Source organism: Phyllobates terribilis, unplaced genomic scaffold, assembly GCF_046119375.1.
Source record: "Phyllobates terribilis strain yellow unplaced genomic scaffold, ASM4611937v1 Scaffold_5__5_contigs__length_657084704, whole genome shotgun sequence".
NCBI classification, from domain to species: domain Eukaryota; kingdom Metazoa; phylum Chordata; class Amphibia; order Anura; family Dendrobatidae; genus Phyllobates; species Phyllobates terribilis.
In genome coordinates this window covers 114,513,328-114,532,626 of record NW_027362765.1, presented here as the reverse complement: position 1 = coordinate 114,532,626, position 19,299 = coordinate 114,513,328, and the positions used below count along the sequence as shown (strand labels likewise).

The 19,299-nt window shown below is 45.6% G+C and overlaps 1 protein-coding gene across 2 annotated transcripts; it reads right to left on the bottom strand.

Annotated features, from left to right (window-relative positions):
• Positions 1 to 431: 431 nt before the first annotated feature.
• Positions 432 to 19,288, bottom strand: CSTF1 (cleavage stimulation factor subunit 1). 2 transcript variants are annotated; one of them, XM_073682767.1, is made up of 7 exons: positions 19,146 to 19,238; positions 18,055 to 18,166; positions 16,041 to 16,260; positions 8,956 to 9,233; positions 8,462 to 8,659; positions 4,961 to 5,351; positions 432 to 3,958 (listed from the first exon to the last, which is right to left on the bottom strand). In XM_073682767.1, exons 3-7 carry the CDS (start codon positions 16,207 to 16,209, stop codon positions 3,699 to 3,701), a joined length of 1,296 nt encoding a protein of 431 aa, XP_073538868.1. In that variant the 5' UTR covers positions 16,210 to 16,260; positions 18,055 to 18,166; positions 19,146 to 19,238; the 3' UTR covers positions 432 to 3,698. The 2 variants fall into 2 exon arrangements, with proteins under 2 accessions (XP_073538868.1, XP_073538867.1); XM_073682766.1 differs by lacking the exon at positions 18,055 to 18,166 and having other exon boundaries at positions 19,146 to 19,288.
• Positions 19,289 to 19,299: the final 11 nt, after the last annotated feature.

Below are 19,299 nucleotides of genomic sequence, written 5' to 3'. Positions count from 1 at the left end.
AGTAGGTTTTTCTACATCCAATTATTTCATTCGGACGCCCCTTCCATCAGATCTCAGGAGGGAGCACCGGGGATCTACCCTGTGTGCTGTGGGAGGAGCCAAAGCTCGTTGTCGCCCCCTGCTGATGAGTTCATGAGATTCCAAATGGAGCGGGGGATGGAATGTAACAACTGTCCTGAACTTCCAGGGCCAGTATAGAGGGGTCACATCTCACCGTCTGTGAAGTTATCGGTGCCAGTGAGGACACAACTCCTGCCTTATCACAATGTAGGAGATGTAGTGACACCAGGGGACGAGAGTATGACTCCATTATTACCAGCTTGTGCGCAGTTCTGTATGTTTCCTGGTGGACGCTGTGGACCAAGCTGCAGATTACCTACACTGCGTGACATCCAGCAGGGCGGCGACACACAATGACCACTCTGCAGGGGGACAGATAATCCGTTTATTATGAAAGGAAAAAATAAAAAAAGGTAGAATTTATATGATCCTGCCACAAGTGAAAAGACCCATCCGATGGCCAAGACACTGGACGTCTGCCAGGTGTTATACTGACCCTACTGAGCAGCAAAGCAGGAATTAAGGGGGTTGTCCGGCATTAGATTAGTGGTGACTTATCCATACACTGTTTAGTGGTCACGAAGAAGTACTGCACCTTATCTCCTATTTAAAGGGAACCTGTCCCACTGTAAGTGCGGTCTGATGTGTGGACAGCAAAATATAGGGAAGAGGAGATTGATATAAAGGTTGGATGGAAAAGTTTCAGTATAACTTATTTTATTCATTGAAATCTCTGTTTCTATGTATAGGAGCCCAGCGGGCGGTCCTGCGCTGGAGGGCCCAGCGGGCGGTCCTGCTCAGTGATTCACAGCTATCTGCATGCACCGTCATACAGGGAAGATGACTGAAGGGGGGAGGGGTACGCCCTCCCAAATGTGCTTTTTCTGATCCAACTACTCATGGGCTATAAAGGACAGAGAATATTTATACTAAGGGCACGTTAGGGGGTGAATATACGAAACTGGCATTTTGCCATTATGAAACTTTTTTTTTTTTTTTTTTTAAATGAGGCTTTGCCGTATATATAAAAATTGAAGAAATCTTTTGGCTGAATCATTGTGGTCTGAGTGTGATTTATATTGGATATTGTGTGCTGGGTTGAAAAGAACACAGTGGAACGGATGATATTACCGCATGTTGCTAAAATTGCGATCAGTTATTTCTAGCATAGGAATGCTAGGAAGACTGCCAATCACTGATAGGACCACCCACTTGACTCATGAGCAGGACCACCCACTGGACTCATACATTCAAACACAAGGGATTTCAATTAATAAAAGTTTTACTGAAACCTTTCCAACATAACTGTATATGACTCTGATCAGCCGTTCCTGCTCTAACATCTAGCTGGCAGATCAGACACCATTTTCAACATATAGGTTCCCTTTAAGTAAGGCTGTGTGCCCACGATGCGTTTTTTAAGTGTTTCTGCAGCGGAAACGCTTAAAAAACGCTTGTTAGTAGGTCTGCAATGTTCCCCAATGATAATCCGCATGAGATGTGCACATGCTGCGGAAATTTCCGCTGCGAATCATTGCGGAAAAATCCGAAGCACTACCATTAATTTTACGTAATCGCGGAGTTTTCGCCGCCATAGACTTGCATTGAATCGCTTAATATCCGCATCACTACATGTGCACATGCGGATATTAAGCGATTCAATGTGCGGATGGTACCCAGGTCTGGAGAAGAGGAGACTCTCCTCCGGACCCAGGTACCATAGAACCTGTAACAAAAAAAGAATTTAAAATAAAAAAATAAACATTATACTCACCTTCTGATGGCCCCCGGTCTTCTCTCCGATGCGTCCTGGCTCTCCGGCAGCTCGCGATGGTGTAAAAAGACCTTCCATGACGTCATTTAGTCATGTGACAGGTCACGCGAACACTGTCACATGACTAAATGACGTCATGGAAGGTCCTTTTACATCACCGAGAGCCGACCAAGACACCAGACGCACTGGAGAAGGAGACCAGGGTCCATCAGAAGGGGAGTATAATGTTTTTTGGGTTTTTTTTTTATTATTTTTTACCATTTTTATTCTTTTTTTAACTATTAACTTGGTCACACTATATAAATCCATGCCAGTTGCATGGATTTATATAGTGTGACCAAGTTGTCAAGCACTTTTCCAACTGATGCTAAAATCGCTTGGAAAAGCCGCATTCGAAAAACGTGGGACATATGCTTGTCCCTTGCAGAAAAAAACGTATATAAAATCCGCATGCGTTTTTTTCTGCCAGGGAGATGCAGAAACGCTCAGGAAAAATCCGGAACATTTCTGCATCGTGGGCAGATAGCCTAAGTGCGACAAAGTATGCAACTGAACAACATATGGGACTGCTGGCTTCTGCCCCATACATCCCTTACATCAGTCGGCTTCTGGAACAGATATCAGACCCCACTTCCCCCGCCATCTCATATTTTCAGAAAGATCATGAATTGTGTCTTCCCTGATAACCCCTTATTACAATTAAAGGAACACTACAGGAAAAACTGCCAGCCAGGTGCAGGACTCGAGGCATCAGACCCTGCACTCAGCACCGTAGGGCTGATTTACTAAGCTAAGCTATCTGCGTCAGGATTGTGGTTTAATTTGAGCGTCACATTTATCGTGTTTCGTTATAGGGGCATGGTTTGCTTACAATGGGGCGTGACCAAAATTGCACCAAAATTTGAATTACTTATAGGACCAAAGAAAACCAATAACTAGGAGGTGTGAATTTAGACCAGGCAGTTTATCATCAGCACCAGCCATTGTGATTATTTGATGCATTTTAAGACGGTCTAGACTAGGCTTGCTACATTTCCATTATGAGTACTTTGTGTATTGTTGATGCGGCACAGTGGGCATGAAATTTCTATAAATCCCATCCATTTTGCTGGATCGCTCAGACGCTGCGTTTTTACTTGCGCATTGAAAAGATGCAAAAAAAAAAAAGAAAATCAAAAACTCATTATGGGAAATTAACCTATGAAACAGACCAGGTCAGTAAATCAGCCGCAGAGAATCAGAGGTTTTTTTGAAGTGTGATTGATCCAACAATGAATTACAGGAATCACAATAGATATAAATTGCAAAACGCATTTCCACTGAAGAAAACAAAACCCAGGATCATGACAGTGGTGTCTCCATTATGAATAGTGCTTGCATATAGACCTCCACTAACTAAGAGGCTTCAGTTATACCAAGCGCAGCGTTGCTCCTGTGACCCATCCCCATTTACTCGAAAAGCCAGGTGCCCTTTGTAGTTGGATCAGTAGGGTACCAGATGACAGAAAGCCCCGCTGATAAAGATATGACATATTCCAGCAATATACAATAAGACGGGAATACACCACACTGTGAGAGACAACACATTACGGACGGGTGCGCACTAACAATCACACATTTCATGATGAAGGATCGTTGAACGCAGTCAGTGATGATTAATGGCAGACATCCCATGCACCTCTCCTCCTGGGTTGTCAGGGATTATGCAAGATCCTGGCTGGCAGAGACCATAAGAAAATGCATTCCTAACATAAAGCCCGGGCAAGAGTGTGCTGGAGACATCACTAGCCTGCACATCGGGGGGCGCTCCAACATCAGTTCTACCTTACCATTAGTTGAGCGTTTTTTTTTTATTTTTTTATTATTAGTCTGTGGTTGACCTGCGGTACCAGAACCGGGCTCGGAAATCGTCGCTGCAGGTCATGAATCCGGGGTTGGTGGGAGAGTGGACGATGCAGCGGACAATGTTATTATGTCCTAAGGAGAGGAGGTTGCGGCGCTCGGCTGTCCGGGAATCCCAGCAACACAAGCTGATTGTCCTTTCGTCTGGGAGCAGGATGTAGTCTTCTGTATGGTTGAATACGGCCTGAGTCCTGTGCACCTGCCTGCCGCTGAGCCCGGCCCCTGCAGACAGAAAAGAGGAGTTTATAGGGGGTCACTGCGAAGCCTACAACCAGCAAGTGTTAACAGTCACATCTGCACCACAAATTACTTCCTTCTCTCCTCCCCAGTCTGATTTCTATGGCCTTGCTGGTAGATAACCTGTACTATAGCGCTCCCTGCTGTTCACAAGTGGTAATTCAATGATAAAAGGAGTAAGACCACCCATACCAAATCCTTAACCCCTTTCCCTATATGTACCTGTATGAAGCAGGCTCAGGAGCTAAGCCCGCTCAATAGATGGCGTGCGCCAGCTGTGCTTCACAGCCCTCACCTGCATCTAGCAACATCATTGCTATTTAACCTCTTAGATACTGCTGTTAATTGCTGGTTCAATGTGGGAAGAAGTTTGAGTAAAATAGTAAAAAGCAAAAAAATAAATCAAGATGCCAGAAGTGATATTTGTTGTTCATCTCGCCTCCCAAAGAAATGCAATATAAAAAAGTTGTATGTAACCAAAACAAGAAATAATACAGATAGCCATGCAAACAAACAAATTCTCACAGCTCATTTGATAGAAACAAAAAATTGTTATGGGTCTAAAAAAAAAAAAAATGGCGACAAAAGCCAATTTTTGCTGTTGTTGCAAAATTCTGAATTTTTGAAAAATAAGTAAATACAATAGATAAACCCCAGAAATGTGGTGTCGCTGTAATCATAAAGATCTGAAAAATCAGGTTGCCAGGTCATTTTTACTGCACAATGAATGCTGAAAAAATAAACCTCAATTAAAACAAAAAGGTGGCATTACTTTCCACCAATTCACCCCACTTGTAATTTTTTCCTCCTAGTTTTACAGTTCAAGATACGGTAAAACGGATGGTGTCAGACAAAACGACAAGTCGTCCTGTGAAAGCAAGGGGTACCTCAGGAAAAGTAGATAGAAATGGAACGGTTCCCCTCCAGCATAGACCAAGGCTCCTGCTGCAGAGGGTTGTCTTACAGCCAGATGCCCACCTGCCTTACCTGTGAACTTGACCAGCATGCGGCCGGTGGAGATCTCCCACAGTTTGGCCACAGAGTCCTTGCCATTGGACAGAATGTATTTGGAGTTTTTGGAGAAGATGGCAGAGCACACTTCAGCCCCGTCGTGCGCCTTCTCGTAGGTGGTGATGCAGCGGTTGGAGACCCCGTCCCAGAGTTTGATGCTGCCATCTTTGCTGCAGGTGACATAGGTGTTGGCGGATGGGTTGTAGCTGACAGAGCAGATGGCGTCCGTGTGCTGGTCTTGGGGGTTACAGGAGACGAAACACTGGAAGGTGTTGACATCGTAGAGGCGCAGCGTGGGGTGCTGAGTGCCCACTATGATGAAGTCTCCTGACGGGTGGAAAGAGATGGAGCGCAGCATTTCTGCTTCCTGGTGAATTATACAATGGCATTGTTAGCGCACAGGCTCCGCAGGGAACATCTCTGCCTAATTATTCTTCATTTAAAACACATTTTAGGCCGAGGTGATAGTAAGATTGTAGTGTTCTGTAACCTCCAAAATCTCATAGCTATACGTGACCAATATCTGCCATAATAACACCCTCCCATCATTCTCTGCACAGACCTTGCTCTGGCAATCTTCATACTGGAAGATGTCCAATTTATGCCAGATTGTACAATCATATGATGTAGAAAAACATCAGCAGAATAGTGAGTGCAGCTCTGGAGTATAATACAGGATATAACTCAGGATCAGTACAGGATAAGTAATGTAATGTATGTACACAGTGACTCCACCAGCAGAATAGTGAGTGCAGCTCTGGAGTATAATACAGGATGTAACTCAGGATCAGTACAGGATAAGTAATGTAATGTATGTACACAGTGACTCCACCAGCAGAATAGTGAGTGCAGCTCTGGAGTATAATACAGGATGTAACTCAGGATCAGTACAGGATCAGTAATGTAATGTATGTACACAGCGACTGCACCAGCAGAATAGTGAGTGCAGCTCTGGAGTATAATACAGGATGTAACTCAGGATGAGTACAGGATAAGTAATGTAATGTATGTACACAGTGACTCCACCAGCAGAATAGTGAGTGCAGCTCTGGAGTATAATACAGGATGTAACTCAGGATCAGCACAGAATAAGTAATGTAATGTATGTACACAGTGACTCCACCAGCAGAATAGTGAGTGCAGCTCTGGAGTATAATACAGGATATAACTCAGGATCAGTACAGGATCAGTAATGTAATGTATGTACACAGTGACTGCACCAGCAGAATAGTGAGTGCAGCTCTGGAGTATAATACAGGATGTAACTCAGGATCAGTACAGGATCAGTAATGTAATGTATGTACACAGCGACTGCACCAGCAGAATAGTGAGTGCAGCTCTGGAGTATAATACAGGATGTAACTCAGGATGAGTACAGGATAAGTAATGTAATGTATGTACACAGTGACTCCACCAGCAGAATAGTGAGTGCAGCTCTGGAGTATAATACAGGATGTAACTCAGGATCAGTACAGGATAAGTAATGTAATGTATGTACACAGTGATTCCACCAGCAGAATAGTGAGTGCAGCTCTGGAGTATAATACAGGATGTAACTCAGGATCAGTACAGGATAAGTAATGTAATGTATGTACACAGTGATTCCACCAGCAGAATAGTGAGTGCAGCTCTGGAGTATAATACAGGATGTAACTCAGGATCAGTACAGGATAAGTAATGTAATGTAATGTAATGTATGTACACAGCGACTGCACCAGCAGAATAGTGAGTGCAGCTCTGGAGTATAATACAGGATGTAACTCAGGATCAGTACAGGATAAGTAATGTAATGTATGTACACAGTGACTGCACCAGCAGAATAGTGAGTGCAGCTCTGGAGTATAATACAGGATGTAACTCAGGATCAGTACAGGATAAGTACAGGATAAGTAATGTAATGTATGTACACAGTGACTCCACTAGCAGAATAGTGAGTGCAGCTCTGGAGTATAATACAGGATGTAACTCAGGATCAGTACAGGATAAGTAATGTAATGTAATGTAATGTATGTACACAGCGACTGCACCAGCAGAATAGTGAGTGCAGCTCTGGAGTATAATACAGGATGTAACTCAGGATCAGTACAGGATAAGTAATGTAATGTATGTACACAGTGACTGCACCAGCAGAATAGTGAGTGCAGCTCTGGAGTATAATACAGGATGTAACTCAGGATCAGTACAGGATAAGTAATGTAATGTATGTACACAGTGACTCCACCAGCAGAATAGTGAGTGCAGCTCTGGAGTATAATACAGGATGTAACTCAGGATCAGTACAGGATAAGTAATGTAATGTATGTACATAGTGATTCCACCAGCAGAATAGTGAGTGCAGCTCTGGAGTATAATACAGGATGTAACTCAGGATCAGTACAGGATAAGTAATGTAATGTAATGTAATGTATGTACACAGCGACTGCACCAGCAGAATAGTGAGTGCAGCTCTGGAGTATAATACAGGATGTAACTCAGGATCAGTACAGGATAAGTAATGTAATGTATGTACACAGTGACTGCACCAGCAGAATAGTGAGTGCAGCTCTGGAGTATAATACAGGATGTAACTCAGGATCAGTACAGGATAAGTAATGTAATGTATGTACACAGTACTTTAAATGTAGATTTTGTTAACCTTTTATCATCTAAAGTATATAAAATGTGAAAAAAATATAATAAATTGCCTTATCCAATTTCATTTACTGTTTGCAGTACCCATCTGACCACTAGGGGCACTACAGGTGCAGTACTCGCTCACAGGCACAAACTGGATGAGACGTTTCAGATGAGGTCAGTAAATGGCACCATGATCAGGAGAGGACACAGATGTTGGTGTGGAGACCAGGAGAGCATTTGATCGTCTCAGAGCTCAGATGAAATCAGCTGGGGGAATCAATACTGCAAATTACTGCAGAGACGCAATAATGTGTTCTGATGTAGTAGAGACCCTTCACATTGTCAGTGTCACCTGAGGTTGTGCCATCAGTTGGTGAGTCACTGCGGCAGCAACTCAATGTGACCACCTGAGATCTTTGGAGGAGAATGAACTTGCACACCCTGGAGACCTTTCATCTTATCGATTTCAGACTAAAAACCATCCAAGATTCCAGTGTAATGTGAAGTGTCGCAGCTACAAGGGGACCGGATGCTGGATTATCATGGTCATGCAGTAATCTCTCCGGCTCCATCTGACATGAGATGTGGAGAGACCCCATTGGATGCTGGATAGGACCCTTGCAGGTATAGTACAGTGATCCTATCAACAAGAATAGGACCTGTGCAGGATAGCTGCCCCTTCAGCTGTCCCGTCCAGCGAGCAGTGAAGCCCCTAGATAACTGGAGGGAGAATTTGCTTGTAAAACCTCTTTCAAGTCCCCTAGGTCCCACAGGTAAAGTTCTGAGTTAATTAGCTCCACTTGAAGCAGTTCTGATAGGACCAGCAGACTAGAGAGCAAGGGGGTTTGGGAGGTCACTCACCTGGATGTACTTGAAGGCTCTCTTAGCAGATGGTTTTGAGTAATCGAATAGCTTTAGGGTGTAGTCTTTGGAGCCGGAGGCCAGAATCTGTTCTGTGGGGTGAAAAGCCAAACATGTGACTTCATCCACGTGATCATACAGAGTGCGGATGACGGGATGGTTCTCCATGTTCTGCTGTGCAGTCTCGTTCATCATGATCTGAGAGTTGAATACAGGAGAGAAAACATTAATATAGGTTTCTCCACAGAATATGCCACAAAATGTCTAATAGATGTAGATCCCAGCCCTGGAATACTGAGAAAAAATAAAAATAAAAAAAGTGTCCCCGACCCTTGTCCTGCCTACTGAGGCAGCCACTGGTGGAGAAGAAATGGATAGGCATCAGTTCTATCTCCTTGACTCCCATAAAAGTGATTGGGCTGCACGTTGCATGTGTGCGTATCGCTCTCCAGTATCACCCAACATTCAATGCCTAACACATGAGGAGCAGGTACCTCTATCGGCATGGCGCTCTTAGCCAGCATGCGCTCCGTGTCGAGGACCTTGATGGAGGCGTCAGCAGAGCCAGTTGCGATCAGCTGTCCATCTCTGCTGTATGTAGCTACACGACAGGGACCTTTGTGGGAGGTCACATAGCAGGTCTCGTACTCAGACGCCTCCGGAGACATCGTCTGAACATCGGCATCAAACTCCAGGTCGATTCCTGTGCCGGGAGCCACAGTATCAGATCGGCCTATGGCATACTGCACAGCGCTGTCATCGTTCTCCATGCCTGCAAAGGAAAATGTGTATCAAAGCTTAAAGGTCATAAGTGTTTACCCTTTAAAGGGAATCTGTCACATGATTTACGATGGCCAAACCGCGGGCAGCATGAACCAGAGCCTGGCTGCACGATTACAGCAAGGTCATCTTTTCTCTGAAACATTCTGGCACTTCAGTAAAATAAAGTTAGAAGATCCAGCCAGGAACCTGAGCCGGAGACCAGACTAGTCTGGCACCAAGCCCAACCGACTTCTCCCAGAAACGCTGCAGGGGATTGACAGGTCTCTCCCACAGCGATACACCTGTCAATCACCTCTAGTAGTGCTGGAAAAAAAAAGTCTCATCCCCCGATACGGTACCCAGCTGGACCTACTAAGTTAATTTTTTTCTGAAATTCCAGAGAAAAAAAATAGAATTAGACTTACCGGTAATTCGGTTTCTAATAACCCACCTAATAGGGACAGGAAATACGAAGAGGTTTAAATAGCCCCTCCCACATCCTCCCTCCAGTGTTATTACAAAGGACCACAAGAGTATACATGCTTCAAATTTAATTTTTATTTCTACTGATCAAGCTGTCATAGAAACAATAAGCGAGGGGGAGGGAATTTCCCATTCTGTCGTGGTGGGTTATTAGAAACCGAATTACCGATAAGTCTTAATCTATTTTCTCTAATAACCCCTCCACGACAGCACACAGGAGGTATACCAAAGATATACTAGAGAGGGACAATAGCCTGAAGGACCTTCCTTCCAAAGGCTAAATCTCCAACAGACATTAGGTCTAGTCTGTAGCGTTTGGAGAAAGTATGAATTGAGGACCATGTGGCAGCTCTGCAAATCTGTTCGATGGATGCGCTGGCTTTTTCAGCCCAGGAGACAGATATCGCCCTTGTAGAATGGGCCTTGAGCTTTGCTGGAGGAGGTAGATCCTGGATCTGGTAAGCCTCCGTAATCGCCCTCTTAATCCAGTTGGCTATTGTGGATTTTGCTGCTTTCTTTCCTCTGTTTGGACCTTGTGTATGGACAAATAGGTTCTTGTCTTTCCTTCCTTCTTCGGTTTCCTGAAGATAGTGCAGTACTATTCTCCGAACGTCCAGAGTGTGGAATTCCATCTCTTTTTTGTCTTTTGCGTTGTCACAAAAAAATGGAAGGATTATCTCCTGAGATCTGTGGAAATTTGAGACCACCTTAAGTAGAAATGAAGGGCCAAGTTGGAAAATTAGACAATGTTCCAGGATTCACAGGTAGGGTTCGTTGACCGAAAGGGGCTGTTAGTTCACACCCTCTTCTGGCTGTAGTTATTGCCACCAGGAAAGCCGTTTTCCAGGTCAGCCTGTCCAGTCTTATGGTTGATAAGGGCTCAAAGGGTGGACCTTTCAGAACAATGTTAAGGTCCCATGGGGGAACCAGGTCTGTTACTCTAGGGTGGATGTGGGTGGCTGCTGTTATAAATCTTCTCACCCACTGATGTTCCGCTAGTCTTTGATAGAAGTATGAACTTAACGCCGCTACCTGGACCTTAAGAGTACTAGGTCTGAGACCTTTGTCCAGACCTTCTTGTAAAAAGTCTAGAATCTGAGCCACATCAGCCCTATGAGTGTCTGGGCGAGTGGGTGCACACCACCTTAAGAAGGTTTTCCAGATCTTATGGTAAATGGTGTTCGTTACAGGTTTCCTGCTCTTCTGGAGAGTTTTGATGACTTTCTCTAGAGAGGCCTCCAGTCTTTAATATCAGGAATTCAGAAGCCAGGCAGTTAGGTGTAGTCTCTCGGGATCCGGATGGTGAATCGTTCCCTGGAGAAGGAGATCCTTGATGGGAGGAAGGATTAGAGGGCTCTCCACACTCAGACTGGTTAACGTTCCGAACCAACTTCTTTTTGGCCAGCGAGGGGCCACTAGGATTACTCTGGTTCCTTCGGTCCTTATCTTCTGTAAGGTTTTTGAAAGGATAGGTAGTGGGGGAAAGGCATATACTAGTTTGAACTCCCATTTGTAAGCGAATGCGTCCACGCCCAGGCAAGGGCCGTTTGGATCCAGGGAGAAATATTGAGGTACTTTTGCGCTCTGGTGTCCGGCGAAGAGATCTACCTCTGGATAGCCCCATCTCTCGACTAACATCTGGAAGACGTCTGGGTTTAGGCTCCACTCTCCTGGATGAATCTTTGTACTGCTTAAGAAGTCGGCCTGGATATTGACTGAACCTTTGATATGAAGAGCCGACAAGGATAGATGATGTACTTCAGCCCAGGAGAATTTTCTTGCAGAGACTGCTTTTAAGCTTTCGGATCTTGTGCCCCCTTGATGATGAAGGTGGGCTACCGTGGTGATATTGTCTGAAGATATCGGAATGTGAGATTTCTGGACCAGAGGCTCTGCTGCTCTGAGGACTTCCTCTACGGCCTTTAGTTCTCTGAAATTTGATGAGCGTTGGCTCACCTCTTTGGTCCATATACCCTGGAGTAGCTCTTGGGAGACCATGGCTCCCCATCCCTTTTCGCTGGCATCCACCTTTATGGTTACCAGCGGATTCTGGATCCATGGTACGCCTCTGTTCAGATTTTTTCCATTCAGCCACCAGAATAGAGAGGTCCTTACTCGTGGTGGTATAGGGATTCTCCTGTTCAGAGACGGTGGGGATCCGTCCCAATTCGTAAGGATGTCGGTCTGTAATGTTCGGGTATTCGCCTAAGCCCAGGCCACCATCTGAATACAGGATGTCATAGACCAGAGGACCGACATGGCATCTCTTAATGATACTGAGCTTCTGCTCCTTAAGACATTGATTTTTGCTTTTATAATGACCTGTTTTTGTTTGGGCAGGAATGACATCTGGCTGTGGGAATCCAATAGTACTCCTAGAAATGTTTTTGTCATGGAGGGAACCATCTCTGATTTTTTCTGGTTCACTAACCAGCCCAGAGACGATAGGATCTGAGTGGTCAACTGTAGATGTTCTCGGAGTACTGGTACTGAGGGCCCGATTAATAACAGGCTGTCGAGGTATGGTACTATTGAAATGTTCTGACCCCTGATATAAGCCATGACTTTTGCCATGACACTTGTAAATATTCGCGGGGCCGATGAAATTCCAAATGGGAGAACATTGAATTGATAGTGGACTATTTGATCCCCCTGAGCCACTGCGAATCTTAGGAACCTCCTGTGAAGTGGATGTATGGGGATGTGGTAATATGCATCCTGGAGGTCGATTGTGGCCATGACATGGTCCTGTCCTATCAGGGGGACCGTCGACCTGATGGATTCCATCTTGAATCGTTGGTAGTGGATATACTGATTCAGTGGGCGTAGATTGATTATAACTCGGTGTGAGCCATTTGGTCTTTTTATTAGGAAGAGTCTGGAATAATGTCCTGTGCGAACCAGAGATATCACCCCTGAGGACAATAGGTCTGTAAGACCAGATATCAGGGTGGCCTGACGACTCTGAGAGGAGAGCGGTGTTAACCTTATCCTCTCTGGAGGATAGGAGGAGAAATTGAGATTACTTTCCACTGAAGGAGAAAATTCGAGATGCGGCCCCCGACTGTCCTGACGTCATGGTCTGTTCAGACGTTGGTTTTGGGAGAGAAAAAGATTTTTGCCTCCTCTACCTTTTGGGTAGCTGCATAGTCCTGTTTTGCCTTTACCCCTATATTGAGGGGTCTGCTCTTGGGAGGGACGAAAAGGCCTCTTCCTCACATTCCTAGGTTCCGGGAGGGCCGCCTTCTTGTCTGAGGCCTTCTCTAGAAGATCATCTAGGGCTGGCCCGAACATGTATTTCCCCTTAAAGGGGATGGAACACAACTTCATTTTTGATGCCATGTCGCCGTTCCAGGATTTCAACCATAGGGCCCTTCTTACAGAGTTTGATAGCCCAGATGCTCTTGCCGCCACTCTCATGGATTCTGCAGAGGCGTCTGCTAAAAACCCCGCAGCCTTCTGTAGAAGCTGTAGGGATGCCAAGATGTCTTCTCTGGGGGTGCCTGAAACTAGGTGTTCCTCCAGTTGATCTAGCCAACGAGCCATTGATCGACGAGCTACGCCCGTAGAGACTGCGTTGGTGCTTAATAGTGTTGCCGAGGTCTCCCAGGATTTTCTGAGTAGCTTCTCCGTTTTGCGTTCCAAGGGGTCTTTTAATTGAGATGAATCTTCAAAGGGCAGTGTGGTTTTCTTTGCTACTCTTGGGACTTCAGACCAGCATTCTGCCGTCTCATTGTCTACAGGAAATCTATCCCTCAACTCTGTAGGGGTATTTAATCTCTTTTCTTGAGATTCCCACTCCTCTAAGACTAAGTCCCTAATACTCTGGTGTATAGGGAACACCAATTTTTTCCTGGAACGTAGCCCCCCAAATATCTGATCCTGTACTGTTTGGGGCACTTTTTCTTCCTCGACCTCCATAGTTCTCCTTACTGCCATGAGGAGTTCCTCCAAACTATTTGATGGAAAATAATATCTCTCTCGTTGGGAGTTATCAGGGGTTGGACTTAGTTCACCTTCCTCTGGAAGATCTTCCGAGATATACATCTCCTCTTGAGAGTCTTCCTCCCCTTCCTCTGGCGGGCTAATCTTCCTCTTTTTGGCTGCTGAGGGAGTAGATGTAGAACCCTGACTAGGTGAGGGCGTAGGGAGAGTGACCGAGGCCAAGGAGGACTTGATCTCCTGACGTACAATCCCCTTTATTTCCTTCATTAAGGAAGGTTGTTCCTGCCTGATAATCTTCTCCGTACAGTCCTTGCATAGGGGCTTTCTATGGGAGGACGATAGTTTTTTTGTACAGATGGGACATCTGCGTGACGGTTTAACTTTTTCTCCAGATGCAGGTTCCTTGTCCCCCTACAAGAGAGGGAAGAAGGGGAGGGGAGCTATAATAACTATTTCCTGCATCTGGGAGATGGACTGCAAGTGCCATACTTACTGGGACCGGACCGGCGCTGGGCTCTACAGATGCAGAGTGAGAAGCTTAACAGAGATGGTTTTGTCCTCCCTGTAGATGTCTTCCTGTCCAGGGCTCCTTTTATGGGTGACCGGACCAGAGCCTCCCTCTGTTTAGAGGGCTCCTCCCCCGGTGTCCAGGTGAAGATTTCTGATCACCGGCGGCATTCTGCTCTTCTTCCCCCATAGTTTTTTGATGCGGTTCACAGTGGAATGCAAACTGCTGGAAGTGACGTTATCATCCACCGCCCGGCGTCCAACGTCACTTCCGGCGCCGCGGCGTGCACTCCACATCCGGGAGCAGACATCGCCCGCACATCCAGAGGGGGAGAGGAGGAGGAGATGGACCGGAGAGCTCAGAGAGGCATCCGGTCAAAAGATCCTGCAGACCTTGCCCGAGAGCGCGGACTGCAGGAGGGGTCCCGAATTCGGAGGAGACGGGAGCAGCGCCCTGAGGAGGAGAGGTAAAGAGCGCTCGATCCTCCGCTGCCCGGCTAGTAGCTTTCCCCCAGTGCCTGTCGCCGGCCCAGCACACCAGGGATGACCTCTTCATCCCTGATAGGGACAGGAAATAACACTGGAGGGAGGATGTGGGAGGGGCTATTTAAACCTCTTCGTATTTCCTGTCCCTATTAGGGTGGGGTTACATCCTCCTGTGTGCTGTCGTGGGGGGTTATTAGAGAAATATACCTGGCAGTAATTGTGCAGCCTGGCCCTGGTTCATGCTGCCTGCGGTTTTGGTAGCAAGAATCAGGTGACCTATAAACTCATAACACCACAAGGTCAATCATCCCCCATGTCTGGTAATGTAAACCAAGCATGCCTGAGAAAATGTACTTTTATTCCCTCCAGCACCTGATGCCAATGAAGGGGCGTCGCTTTATGTAAGGTGCCTTGAGAAGTCGGCAGTAAACCACTCCACTCCTGCCTCATCCGACGTACTTTCTAAGATACATAAACCACCGGGGGGAAGGATTGCTGCCAAAAACTCAGGACACATCAAAAATACCCAGCTACAAGAGACACCCAGGGGACACTTAAAGGGATTGCCCCACAAACAATTTAATCACTAGATCTTAGAATAAAAATAAGATCCTCAATTGAATGTGATTAAAAAAAAAAAGTCCCTGTGCTGAGATAATCTTATAATCTACAGTATATATGGCCAGCAGACTTAGATAAAGACAAGTTTAGAGCCTCTGGAAGTTCCCATTCACTGACAGCAAGTAAGTCCTGAAATTGATAAAGAAAGAGGCACCAAGTATATTACAATGTTGTCAGACTTTTTAAAAGAGCACCCAGTACCATTCTGGAGATGCCTTATATAAGAGTGGGTAGTCTCACACGGGCGATTTCTCTAAATATCACCTATTAACTAAACAAGTAAGCCTAAGGTTCCGGGCCGGATTTTCTAACAAATGTCGTTATGGAACTTTAGGGATGTGGGATCTCGGCATGCAGCGCAGGATCCCACAACCTTCTACGGCCCCTCTTGCGGTGAAAATGCAGTAACCCAGCATGGCCATGTACTTTAATAACAGTAACATAACAGCTCAGTAAAGTACGGGCAGCTCTGGGTTAGTGCAATGAGCGACATCTTGCATCTTCAATGGGGCTGCGAGATCCCACGCAGTATGCCGAGATCCCGAAGTTCAAAGTTGGGACAGCTCACGAGAAATTAGGGTCACTTATGAGCACTTTTGACACCAATAAAATCACCAGTCTGAGGCCACCGCTCTGTTATTACAACAGGGTAGCCCCAGACTGGCGATATGCAAGGCCTGGACGATGGTGGTCCACACATGAGACACATAACCACTGCAGCAACAAGCGAAGCTCTGTTTCCGCCTCAGACCCTACTGCGGACCATTACACTCACCCACTTTAATGAGGTGCAGCAGCTGTTCGGAGGGGGCGCACACAGAGTTCATCTTGATCTCGCTGATGAGGCCGTTGGCAATGTTTATGTGGCCATCGTACAGCAGCTGGCTTATGATCAGCTTGTACAGCTGGTGGCGATCTTTCAGTGTGACCTTATACCGATACATTGTACTGGAGCTGTTGCTGCGAGCGTCAGGACGAAGTACAAAATAACACAACTGGAAAAGACAAGGGAACATACGGTCAGCCTCATGCCTGGGGAATATACATCATATCTGCTCACCCCCCATCCAATGCATTGTAAAATAATAAATTCAATACTCAATTACTTCCAAAACATCCTGTACTCCGGGATCTTCCTTTTGTTTCTTCTTTTTATACACTGCAGTAATTCTGGGCTTTCATCCCCCGGTCAGTGTATATGTGGTTCTCATTATGCCATCTACAATGCTGCACATGACCTGCAGCTGTGGCTCCTCTGTCAGCGCCACATGAAGCAACACTGACCAGACATGGAGGCTCCGATACCTCAAATCATGACACTTTGGATGACCACAGAGGCTTTTGATTGGCTACAGCTTTCATGTGACACCATTGCCTAGTCAAAATTGGTAAAGCAAGCAGTGGGGTGGAATGGACACATTCTATTGAATGGTGGGGTTGTCACTTCTATCACGAGTAGCTCTACATCCCCTTAATTAGGTGTTAACCAGTCTTTTATAAATGATGGCCCACCCTTAGAATAATCCATGAATACTATATTGGAGGGGGTCCGACTCTCGGCACCAATCAACTGCTTGAGGGGGCGGTGGAGCTTACTGTTTACTTCGGCTTCCAAGTTTGATCATACAGAATAATGCCACAACACCTAGCCACTGTTACTAAAAGGTACGTACTCCCTCACACACACACCAATTGTGGAACGTTCTGTGTGCACATAGGCAGCCATTGTTTTCAGCAGCACATCTGTTTTACACAGGACAATGCACTGCCAAAAACGATGATTTTTAAAGGGGTTATTAAGGATTTTATTTTTTTTCCCCTCTACGGGGCTAAGAACTTATCAACAGGTAGCTGCTAACTACCTGCCTGTGCTGCTGTGCATTGATCTGTCCGAACCACCCTGCTGGCAATTCTCCTGCTTCTTTTGACTTCATGCTGACAGCAATTCATTCTCTTCTGGTCTGCTCTGTTGACAAGGTGCTACTGTGAATGTCATGCTGATTGACAGCCAGCTCCCCATAATTGGGCAGGGGGGAGCCAGCGGTAAATCACAGCAGTGACACCCCTTGAACAGAGCAGAAGACAGCAAAGTCCGATATAAAACTCTATTAAGTAAGCTTATAAAAATCTATTTCAACCAATGAACAAGTGTTTTGCTCGTTCGCTGGGTGGTCGGCAGCCGGTTTACACTGAAAGATTATTGGGAAACAAGCGTTTCTAGAAATGCTCATCGGCCAATGTGGGTCAAGGCTGGAACCGGTCAGTCTCCTCCTCTGTATCAGTCTGACAGTTTATGTACATTTTATATATATGCAGCACGGTGGCTCAGTGGTTAGCACTGCAGCCTTGCAGCGCTGGGGTCCTGGTTTCAAATCCCACCATCTTCAAGGAGTTTGCATGGGTTTCCTCCCACATCCCAAAGACATACTGATAGGGAATGTAGATTGCGAGCCCCAATGGGGACAGGGATGATAGTGTCTGTAAAGCGCTGGGGAATTAATGATGCTATATAAGTGAGTAAAATAAATAAATATGCATCCTGCACCCTGGAATTATTGGTGCTTTAAAAATAGTAATCAGGGTGTCTGCCACAACAATAATCTGCTCTCAAATGAGATAGCAAAAACCTGGGTACAGAATCTCTTTAAAAGACCAGATATCTCCTTTAGGGCTCGTTCACACAACAATTTTCAGTCTGTGTGCCCTCGGATCAATGTTTTTCAATGGGGCAGTGCAGATGAGCAATTTCACTGACCAAATCTGAAAAAAAAATCCCAGCATGCACTCACTAGTTTCTTGAGTAAATCGGATGAGAGTCACGTATTCAAGTCTATAGGCGTGTAAATCAATTGGATGCCGTACGGAGCCACAGTATAACATCCGATTATTACTGAGACATTGCTGTAACATAGGAAATTATAAATGATTAATAGCTGCTGTAAAAAAAACAGATTATACATGGATTACAAGTGAGATAATAATTGTCCCACTTTTCTGGATGAAGCTCTGAATGATTTTTTTATACGGTCGTGTGAACCTTTAAAGTGATTTTCCAAGTTTGAAAACCCCTAGCTGTAGTTTGTTTTAAAAAAACAAGAAAAAAAAAAAAAAAGCAAAAATTTACTGTTCTTTTCTCACCCTCCCCAGGTCCGGCCTTGAATTTGGATGCTGTTCCCGGTGTGCATTATTGTCTGCAGCACTGATGTCACGCCAACAGCACTGCAGACAATCGCTGAGCTCATCGATTCTGCCTGTGTATACAGCACGAGCTGCGGAGTGTACCGATTGGCAGCAGCGCTGTCAGTGTGACATCAGTGCTGCAGACAACAAACACTGGGAATGCGCGGGATAAGGAAGACGAGACTACACGTCACAGGGCACTGTGACATGCAGGGTAGGGGGGGGTAACATTGTAATTCACTAAGTAGGTGGGGATTTCTTCCCATCCCCCAAGCATCAGAAAATGGATTGAATAAACAGACATTTCAAAGCAGTCATCTAACATGAGGCATACAGGGAAGTATAGATTCACATTACTATCACCTGTATGCCCATAGTAGAGGTCTGATAGGTCTCAGGGGTGACAGATTCCGTTTAAAGGGTAACTCCACTTTTAAACACAATATACCCAACCTAATTAGCATAATCAACAGCAGCCAATCAAACGTCACGTATCAGCTTTCCAGTCCAACTAGAAAATGAAAGCTGCATGGTTACTAGTGGTAACAAGGAACCTCTCTCCAAACCCTAGTGAACCACGAGGTCCAGGAAGCCACGTTTAGACTGGACTCTGCTGCTCTCTATGGAAGCTCGTACAATCCAGCCTCCATTACATGTAACGGTCAGGTCCGTGCTAGGAGCGCCGCACACACATACTCACAGTTCGGTCGCCGCTTTGAACGGTAAAAAAAAAAAATAAAAAAAAAATTAGTCACCAAGGCGCGCCGGTCTACTAGCAATGACGTCACGACTTTGCTCTCACTGCGCTTGCGCTTTGTAGGCACCGCCTCCTCTCTCCCCTTTTGCGTCATTAC